At 34.0% G+C, this 11,295-nt stretch overlaps 1 protein-coding gene across 1 annotated transcript; it reads right to left on the minus strand.

The window, feature by feature from the left end:
- Window positions 1-5,442: 5,442 nt before the first annotated feature.
- On the minus strand, window positions 5,443-8,763 carry LOC110867128. Its single transcript, XM_022116265.1, has 3 exons — window positions 8,367-8,763; window positions 7,074-8,294; window positions 5,443-6,881 (listed from the first exon to the last, which is right to left on the minus strand). Exons 1-3 carry the CDS (start codon window positions 8,761-8,763, stop codon window positions 5,443-5,445), a joined length of 3,057 nt encoding a protein of 1,018 aa, XP_021971957.1.
- Window positions 8,764-11,295: the final 2,532 nt, after the last annotated feature.

Raw genomic sequence — 11,295 nt, forward strand, 5'->3', positions numbered from 1 at the left:
ACTAAGACGCGATATATTAAGACAATATGATATGTTGGTTATAATAAAGTTAAAGTTTGAAATTTAATTCTCCATCATTATAACCTAAAGACCGATGACCTCATTCCTTTCAATGTAGGGACTCTTTAACCTCTAAATAATCGACACCTTCATCTTATATTTTTCTATTTTTGAACCTTGTTTAAATTTATTATTGTAGTAAAATTGACCACTTCGACGTACCGTGTGGATCCCCTTTAATTTTATATAGTTTTGTCTGGGTTTATATAGTTTTGTCTGGGTTATGTTAAAGATTTCGGATACCATGTGCAACTTGTAAAAATACGCCCTTGTTACATGTATTTTCTCTTTATTTTTTTTTATCTTTCTACTACTGAATAGTTACTTAGGAGACATCAATTTTTTAAAATAATGCAAGTTTTTAAGCTAAAATCAATCATTCAAACTACTAATAAATGAATAAATTTGGATTGAGATGAATCGTGAATCGTCCCATGTTCGGTACTCTGGAGCCTACCGTCGACAGTCGATATAAGTCGTGATTCCGTGAATCACAAAATCGTCCATGTCGTGATCAACTAAGATGAGAAATTGATCACATATCGATACTAGGTAATTAGCACTTGTCCCCCTTTTAATTTAAAAAAAGGGACTTGTATTTCAAAATATGTTACATATATTATTGAGTGATAAATCATGTAAGCTCGCTGAAAATGTAAAACAAAAGTGAAAAGATTAACAGGAGACAGCCTAGGCATGTACCATGGCATATGCTATGTGGTTCTTTACTTCTTTTCAAAGTAACACTCACCCTCAAAATAGATTCTTAATAATTATTGATGAAACTTTATTTATAATCGTTCATTGTACCTATTTGAAGTTTATAACTCGCCACAAGAAGGAAGCAGGAAAAAGTGCTAAGACATGTTTTAGGAAACATTTATCAGGATTAAATGGAGAAACTTATTATAATATTAAATAATATCAAAGGTTATCCATAAGCATTACATATGAATTTCTACTTATAGGCTACACTTATAATCAAAGTATTAAGCTTGGTCAAAGTAACCTACATATTAACTAACTAGAGACCTAAATAAAAAACCAATATAGCCACCATTCTAGACTTAGTTGAAACAAAGTAGAGAGTTTTAAAAATCATGGGTTTCACATTTTTAGCCATTATCAATTTTGTTGATATTTCAATACCCACCATAGGCACACAAATGATGTATTCACTTGTTAGTCTTCTTTCTCTTCCTCGTTTTTTCCTTGTATTCACCTCCAACATTTTGTTTGGAGCTTGTTTACAAATGCCATACGAATGGTGGCGCCAGTTCCGGATCAACTTTTGCAAGTTTGACATTATTTGCTACCAACAGACAAGAAAAGGTATGTGATGCAAAAAGAGAAGCACGCATAATGTTAACATGAGACTTCTTAAAGAACGTATGTATTGTATAAATTAATCGACAACCTTGAAACTTCCAAATTAAAACAAAACATACCAAATGTCCGGGACAAGAGTATGATATCAAAGACATGTTGTCATTTGAGGAAACAATCAAAACACTACGGTTAAAGAGACTACTTCTAAAGTAGATTAAGGATGTAACTCAAATACAAAACTATCCATATTAAAATAGTAACAAAATAGATAAAATTAACAATTTCTGGTGAACGGAAATTTGACATTCAAAAGTAAAAAAAAAGAAAATAAAATAAAACAGTTAATGTGATATGAACGTTCTGATAGATCATCTACCCCACCTGATCAATGAGGGAAATCCTACAAAATCCAAGTGTTTCAGAATAATTCAGGATGAGCTGACATGTACAACTGAATTACAGGGCAAATCTCCTTTGGCAGTTAGAGGTAGCATGGTGCATACTAACTGCTAAAAGAGTAATTGCCCAGCAATGCATTCATACACTTAGCAAAGGCGTGTAGTGGATGATAAAAATCGTTGTTCCTTTGAACCTGTTATATAAGGCAGCAAGAAACACTATGTTGCATTATGCATATAGCATATCCTAAGCACATCCTGTTGTGTCTCCAGTTAACTATAGATTCTACAGGTATCTATGTCCATTATAGGGTTCATTTTGTGTCTTGTAAATGTAGCTTTTGAGCTAGTCAAATTTGGGTGGCCCTTTGGGGTTCAAAGAGACATGAATGGAAACAAGTATGCATATTAGATTAAGATCCTCTTCAAACAATGATTTCCCTAATTTGGGGAGTGCGCTATCCTAATACAAGAAAGTCGTCGTTTAAAAAAATGTGAAAGTTTGAGCATACGTCATTTGTTGCAAAGCCTAACACATTAAAACAAGTGACACTTAAATTAGAGAAGATGTGGAATATATTAATGATTTTAAGCAAAAGTTGGATGTTAATGAGAGCAAGAGTATGTTTTTTCCTTCTTTCCTTCTTTTTCTAGGAACAAATAAACTTCAAACTCACCTTACTTAGTGGTACAATCAGAGTGACCAAATAAAATCAAAGTTTAGGCTTTTATTCCAACTCATGCCTTAATACTAGGCCTGTAAACGAATCGAACGAACACAAACATAGGCATGTTCGTGTTCGTTCATTTAACTTTAACCGAACACGAACATATAATCAAACACATTTCTTTGTTCGTGTTCGTTCATTAAGAAATCGGGCATATTCGTGTTCGTTTATGTTCGTTCGTTTAAAGCCTAAACGAACAGTTCACGAACATAAACGAACACAAACGAGCATAAAAAAAATAACTGAACATATTTAAATAAACATAAATTAACATGGTTGAAGAAACAAGTCTAATATATTACATTTCATCTGAAAACACATCTAAATAAGGGTTCATAGATATACTAATTATTTATATTTATATAAGTGGTTAGAAAACCTAATATTTATATAAATATAACTATTTATGTATTTATTAAAATTTAAACGAACGTAAATGAACGAACGTTCACGAACATAAATGAACGAACACAAGGTGTGTTCATGTTCGTTCATTTAATTAAACAATTAAACGAACAAAATTTTTTTTGTTCGTGTTCGTTTGTTTATTAAATAAACGAACTTCCTACCGAACAAGTTCATGAACGTTTGGTTCATTTACAGGCCTATTTAACGCTTCAATTTGTTTCAACGAACGAAACATCAATATGAAAAGACATGCTGGAAACTAATTACATTTAAGGGTATTAATTACGATTTGTTGCCTCCCCTCTCCATTTGGGATGGCAATCAAACTCAAAACCGTTGGGTAAATAAAAAACCCTAAGCATTTGGGACGGGTATAGGATAGGTAATCATGTATAAGACTCGGTATGAGATTATTTTTTTCATGGGTATGACACTTAGGGGCTGTTTGTTTAGCTCTTACTGGTTCAGCACTTAATGGTTCAGACTGTTTGTTTCTGGAGCAGATGTATGAATGGTTCAGACATTTGCCTCTAAATGGTTAAGCATTATACAGAGTCTGAATGGTTAAGACCTCTACTCTGAATTTGTTAGACATTTGCATCTGAACTGTTAAACATTATACTGGCTTTTAATGGTTCAGACATCCTACTGGTTCAGCACTTAATGATTCAGACCTCTTACCGTTTCAACACTTAATCATTCAAAAGTTGGCAAACAGCCCCTTAGTGATATACCCGTTTACCCGAACCAAATACTTGCTAACGTATACATGTATTCCTGTTTATATACCTTAAATAATTTCCATTTTTTATTTATTTTACTTACATGTTATATCCTTACATGACAAAGTATTCTGTTCTATTCCTTTTTATCCGCATTAAATCACCATTTAAAACCAACATAGGGCCTATATATTCTTAATACCTTTCTAATTCTTACGTTACAATTTGCCAAAAACTACATATTGGTCTTCAAGATTGAAATACACTTTATTCGTAATCTTTTGGTAACGTCCCGGTTGTATTTGATTAACTGCTACCCATCGGATTTTAGGCCGGGTATACCTAGGGTGGTTTTAATAAAGTAACGGGTACACCCGAAACATGCGGTTATACTCGATACCCGACTGATAATAACCCAATAGAAACCTGATGGATTTTAGGCCGAGTATAGGACAAACTTTTATAATCGGGTATGGGGTTGAGATTATCCAAACCCATCGCATTGTCATCTCTCCTAAATAGAAGTAGGTTAGTTTGTCTTTAAAAAAATACACAATTTACTAAAATATAAATAAAAGTTTAAAACTTAATTTGGAAAGTTATAAAACTAACTTTAAAAAATATAATTAACTTAACTTTATCTGGTTAGATAGGAAAACAATTTAATAAAACTTAAAATCAAAATCAGCGGCTTAATCAAAATTTACATTCGTGGGTAAATCAAAAACATCAATATGAAAAGACATGCTGCAAACTAATTACATTTCAGGGTATTAATTACGATTTGTTGCCTCCCCTCTCCATTTCGGATGGCAATCAAACTCAAAACCGTTGGATAAATCAAAAACCCTAAGCATTTGGGACGGGTATGTGGGATAGGTAATCATGTATAAGACCGGGTATGAGATTATAATTTTTTTTCATGGGTATGGCACTTAGTGATATACCCGTTTACCCAAACCAATTACCTGATAACATATACATGTATACCTGATTATATACCTTATACAATTTCCATTTTTTTATTTTACTTTTTTTTTAACGGTAGATCAACTGGATTTCCAGCTTACTCCAAAGGGCCAAGTGGCCAACATATGCTGTTTAAACCCTTCACCCCAAGTTCGAATCCCTTCCAGAGTTGTTCTCCCATATTTACATAATTTTGCACTTAGTGGGAATCGAACCTGAGATATCCCTAGGAGGAAACCACTTAGTGGAAAACCCCTGACATGACAAAGTATTCTTTTCTTTTCCTTTTTATCCGCATTGAATCACCATTTAAAACCAACATAGGGCCTATATATTGTTAACTAGTTTAAGAACCCGCGAGGTTCGCGGGTGGACTAAAACACAAATGAATAACTTTAATTTATTGAAGTAATCGTTTGAATTAAATAAACGTTCAAGTAATAATAAATTAGTAAACTACAATGAGACAAATAATGTAATATCTCGAGATACATGATGATGCAAATTTGTGTAATATTGTGTGTATGGAACATAATAATGTTATTATGATTTTTATGGAACAGTTACACGGAATGTAAGATCGTTTGATGAATGAGTACATGGAGATCACAAGTCACGAAATACTTCTTTGTAAACTACATTTGTCGTTTTATTAGTAGGTTTGCCGTCATTGTCCAAAATCAGAAGTTTAACTCCTTGTCTGGTTTTAACTCTTGATAAAGCAACATACAGCTGACCATGGGTGAAAACTGGTTGCTTCAGATACAGACCAACTCTAGACAGTGATTGTCCCTGACTCTTGTTAATAGTCATTGCGAAACAAACAGCCTACGGAAATTGTCTCCTTTGAAACTCAAAAGGAATTTTTTTATCAGAAGGTATCAAACTAATCCTTGGTATATAAGTGCGTGTGCCTATGTTCCCTCCGGATATTATCTCGGCTTCTATTACACGGTTATACATTTTTTTGACTTGTAGTCGTGTACCATTGCAAAGCCCATTTTGTTGGTCAATGTTACGTAATAGCATCACCGGCACGCCTACTTTTAGTGCTAGCCTATGATTAGGTAAGCCGGATACTTTAAGACCGTTAAGCACATCAGGAGAGTATAGTTTTTGTTGTGTAGCGTTTGGATCTTCAGACTGACAAAGACTATCTGAACTAAGATACTCTCGTTCTTCTCCTGGGAATAGTGACAACAACCGATCATTAATTTCATGCACAACCTTGTTCTTAGGTGCAAGTATAGCCCTCTCACTGAAATAATTCTGATTGTTGAAGTATTCGAGAATTGAAGGATACACAAAATCAATTAAAGTGGAAATGGGATCCGATGTATCAGTGATTAGAAGGTCGCTTGGTATTTCAATTGACGCTTCTCCATCATTTGGACCACCAACATTTCCCTCACCTATATCCAAAAGCCATTTGGCAAATTGTTTTATTTCTTCAGCGTTGGATGCTGAACTTCCAACTGTTAACCTCATGTTTTTTGTTAATCTCAGCAACTTACATGTATTCCACAGATAAGACGAACTTATTGAGGCATTGACAATCTCTTGTCTTCCACCATTTGGAACAACAGGAAGGATCTGTCTAAAATCGCCTCCTAAAACAATAACCTTCCCTCCAAAGCGGATGTTTGATCTGTTTGAAGTTTCGATATTGAAAATGTCGTTCATTGTTCTATCCAACGCTTCGAATGCATGCTTATGGACCATAGGCGCTTCATCCCATATAATCAAGTTTGTTTCGTGTAGTAGTCTAGCAACATCTCCATTCGGTTTTATATGACAAACTGAATCCTCAGTAAGATTCAATGGAATACGAAACCTGGAATGCGCGGTCCTGCCACCAGACAATAACAACGACGCGATGCCACTTGAAGCAACGTTTAATACAATTTGACCTTTTGATCTGATTGCCGCAGATAATGTCTTCCATAAGAAGGTCTTGCCGGTCCCACCATAGCCGTACACAAAAAAAACCCCACCTTTGTTACTCTCAACTGCGTTGATTATTTGTTGGAAAACTGACCGTTGCTCCTCAGTTAGCAAATTAAGTTGATTATTAAATTCAACTTGAAGATTCGTTTGGTCGTAAATACGCTCCTCGTTAATCAAACGATTGTCTGAATCAGACATAGACGCAGTATCTGGGTACGGCATTGTCTCAAATCTTCTGAGTGATGAGTTGTTTCTGGCTAAGAATTTTTCAACTTCACTCAAAACATAGTTTTTAAGTTGGTGATCTGGAATTGATAAATCTGTTAAAAATTTGAAAAAAAAATATATTATCATGTTATGAAATCAAAAAATATTTAATAAACCAAACCATATAGCATAAATGAAACACAAAACCATGTTTTCTTTAAATGAAAATTGTTTTTTTTTTTATATATAACGCAACCAAAAACAAAAAAAGGGGATAATAACAACAATTTATTTAAAACAATTACCTGTAAGACGATGATATTTTCTAAGTCTGTAGATAAAGTCGTCTGTCATGTATCTCCATGTGCTTTCCCATACAACCTCAGGTCTGGACAACGTATTTGTTAATAGCAAAGTAGCAAATAAATTACGAAGATACGAAGGGGATCCTGTTTCATTTGCTTCTTTGATTGCCTCAATGTATTCTGCGTCATCATCCAAAAGACCGAGTGCATAACATGCATCTCTAAATGTATCATATACCTTACCATCAACTGTTTTAATATCATCAAAAGATTTTGGTCCTTTCACTTTGTTAAGAAGAATTCTTAAATAATATGCTTCCCCAAGAGACGGACTTACAGCGTGAATTCTCCCAATTGACTTATGTCTTTGTCTAGGTTCCCAACAACGTTTATCAAGCTTCCATACATACCAACTTGGAAACTGAACATATGTTAGTGTACGGGCCAATGTGTCATTCGGGTCTTTGTTACGTTCCATCCAGGAAAGAAACATTGAAGCTTTGACAGATGGTTTGTTAAGGACTTGATTAATATCCTCGTCGGGTCCAAAAACAACAGGTTGTTTTCCAGGCAGATGGAAAGGCAGCCTCATAACAGAAGGAGTCCTGTAATGCACATCATAGGCGAAGATCCTCCAAGATGCCTCACAAGCCGATATATACCTACAATCATAATATTCTTTGACCTCGTCTTGTTCTAGTTGTTCATTGTTATTATCATGTTGGACAACAGCAACGGTTGCTCTATCAGGGCCTTTATTTATATATTTAAACAAATATTTAATTGATCCGGCTTGATTGCACCACTCAACATTTATATGTGCCTGGTAGCATTTCAAAAGTTTTTTGTTGTATGGCACAACACTTCTGTTGTCTAAGTCGATTCCATTTTTTACTACATAAGCACCATTATCTCTTCTTTTGTATATTGGGAATCCATTTGAATCCAGTGTAGTATGATCTTGAAAATTCTTTGGAAAACCCTTCGAACACTTATTGTCAACCATACATGGACAACTTAAATTAGCGTTACCACATGGACCATGAATCATATAGTCTTTCACAAGCGCATATAATTCTGCATCTTCATCTTCATCAGGGATTTCTGCAGTTATAAATGGATCAACATGGTCTACCGTTGGAAGTTTGGATTCATTTTCTAAGAATAAGCATAGGTGGGCATGAGGCAATCCTCTCTTTTGAAACTCGATTGTGTAAACAACTGTATAAAATGAAATCATTAGTAGACTTAAATAAATCTAATATGTATATAAAAAGGAATTTGATAAAATACCTGCTGCAACTTTTCCAAATAGATGGCGTTCTTTAAAATCTTTGCAAATTGAATCCAACTTTATTTTAAACAATCTCGTCAGTATATCGGGCCTATCTTCAGGTTTAAGATTTGTGTCTCTAAGAAACCTTTTTACCTCAGGCCACTTTGGATTGCACGTGATGGTTATAAAAAAATCCGGATAACCAAACCACTTACAGATAGCCATGGCATCTAAATAATTTTGCATCATATATCTAGCGCCACCGGTAAACGAAGAGGGCAAAAAGATTCGTTTTCCAACCTTAGATATGTCTTGCTGGCCCTTATTTCTTAATTCACATAGACTTTCATAGCTATCTGACCTTAGATTCTTTTGTTGAAGTCGTATGTAGTTAAGCCTTTCGCTCTCAATCATAGTATACGCATCAACCAAGAATTGTTGAAAGAGTCTCCTTGAATTTAGAATCAATGAAAACTGATTAATTCTGTCTTGCACACGATATGCAAAAAAACTCTCTCATTGTACAATTTGGACGTTTCTTATTGATTACGTCTACGACACCTCGATGAGGGATGTCAATTCTGTAACCATCATCTCCGTAAGGGAATAAAATAGGATATTGAAGTGCAAGGTATGAAGGATGCAATTCACTAATTCTTTTCAAAGTACCTGTCTGCGTTTCAATAACTATATCTCTATTGTTGATTGTGTTTGCAATATCCCCCACAATTAGAGCAGCAACTTCACCACAAGTTGGTAAATTATACGTTCGTCCATCCTTTTCTCTAATACCAATCAGACGAAGCTTCAGATTAAGATCAGGGTTTTCATGAAAACAATCTCTAACCATCCTATAAGCTTTTACCAACTGGTTTTCTGAATCTAAAACACATTTTATATGTTCAATCAGTTTACTATCAAGTTCAGCGACACTCGCGGATGATGAATCCTTGGAACGACTGATTAAAAAAATAGCGGAGTGTCAACAAACATCAATATTAATAAAAAATATATTATAGAAAGATTTGATGGGAATAAAAATTATACTTTATTATATTTACCTAAAAACGGATTGTCTGTTGGAAAGTTCGTTGTCAGTATCGAAAATGTAGAGCTGGCAAAATTTTGGTTGATCTCCGTCTTCCGGAAGCAGGCTTCCAGTGCTGTGGTAGTTCTCTCCACTAATTCTGTAGCAAAATGGTCCGTTACCTCTGTTGACAGTGTGATCAACCTTACCACCCATTGACGTGAAAGCAAACATGGAGTTATACCGTCGAATATTATTCAAAAAATGTTTGCTTTCTTTATCCTTATACGTAAAAAGTTTCTTATAACTTGGAACAGCATCTTTATAATCTGGTAGCTCTACTTTGCCATAACCACAACATAAGAAATAGCATATTCTTCCTTTCTCTTTTCTTCCCCTTCCTTTTTCAGCATCCCATAATTTAGCATTGCATATTTCACAGGTAATACATTGGTCACCATGATCAAAATAATCTGTAATGTTAGTTGAACAAAAAAAGAATATTACTTTACGAAGTATAAGTTTGTATAAAAAAAATATATACTATTTACTTAATTAAATAAATAAAATAATTGATCTTATACCTGTTGAAACTCCTTTGTAAATTGCATCATCTGTAGTTTCCTCTGTCGTCAAGTCGATCATTGGTATAGGAGTAGTAACTCGTGGTTTACTTAATAACTTACGTTTTCCAGACGACATCCTCTGTAAAGAAGAACTTTGTAGAATAGTAGGTGTGTTGCTAGAATTTGTGATGTTTGAAGATAGAGAAAAACGACGGATGTTTATTGGTGTAGTCATGTTGTTTGTAAGACAACTAACATTAAGGAACATGATCGCGAAATTGATACTTTATTTTGATAAATCAATGAAATGGCACTTACGGTTTGCAATGTTCTCGTTCTGTACATCTTTTAATGAAGAAGACACGTTTTCATTTTTCGATCTTTTTGACATCACCGGAAATGTGATTCAGGTTAGCGCAATAAGAAGAAGAAGAAGATACAATTGTAAAATGTATAAGCCTGAAGTAAACCAACAAACTATAGGGTTACATAGAATACGAAATAGTAGTTTTCGTTCAATATAAATAGTGGTTTACATATTTATGGAATCAATTTAATACGAAATCAAGTTAAATTGCAAAAAAATTTCTTGATTTATGTTTGATTAGTTATTCCAAATTTAAAATTACCTATAGTTTGACCTTTCCAAGAATAGTTCTTGTATTTTTGGTATGCTTTGAATTACAATAATCAACTACAGTATATTGATTATATCAGAAATATTAAACGAAAGTATGAAATCAACTGTCAATTGAAAATTTGACAATTGACTCCTAACTAATATATTTAACAGTATAGCATTCTGGAATATTGTTATACATTTCTAGTTATAGAATCAAACATAAAGTTAAACACTAAACATATACACAAAAGTTAGTTAACATACAAAAGTCCACAACAAAAATAAGTGCATACGGTTACATGTTCAAAGGATAGTTACCAAAACAAAGACCCAACAGTTGTTGTAAAGACAGTTAATGAAAGTTCGTTGCACTTTTGCTTAGACATGTCGGACATTTTTTAAGATAACGGTTTTCTTTGAAGTCACATAAGTGAAATCAAGCATGTCGCCGTCATTCAAGTTATTCTCGGCCATAAACACAGGCCAGTCGATGACTGAATAGCGTAAAGCTTTTCCGTTCCTTTCCGGTTTGACTTCGTAAGTAGTAACTTGGCCCTGCATGTTTTCAATGTTCAGAGTATGAAGCTTCTTTGTAAAACCAGCGCGCTTTGAAACCCCGACCGGAAGACGCTGCACGTAAAAATGTTTATTTACCAGTTTAAATCTTAAATATCCAATACTAAGGATAAAAAATGTAAATGTAAATATTTATTTAGCAAAAATTTTACCAG

Source organism: Helianthus annuus, chromosome 7, assembly GCF_002127325.2.
Source record: "Helianthus annuus cultivar XRQ/B chromosome 7, HanXRQr2.0-SUNRISE, whole genome shotgun sequence".
Classification (NCBI taxonomy): Eukaryota; Viridiplantae; Streptophyta; class Magnoliopsida; order Asterales; family Asteraceae; genus Helianthus; species Helianthus annuus.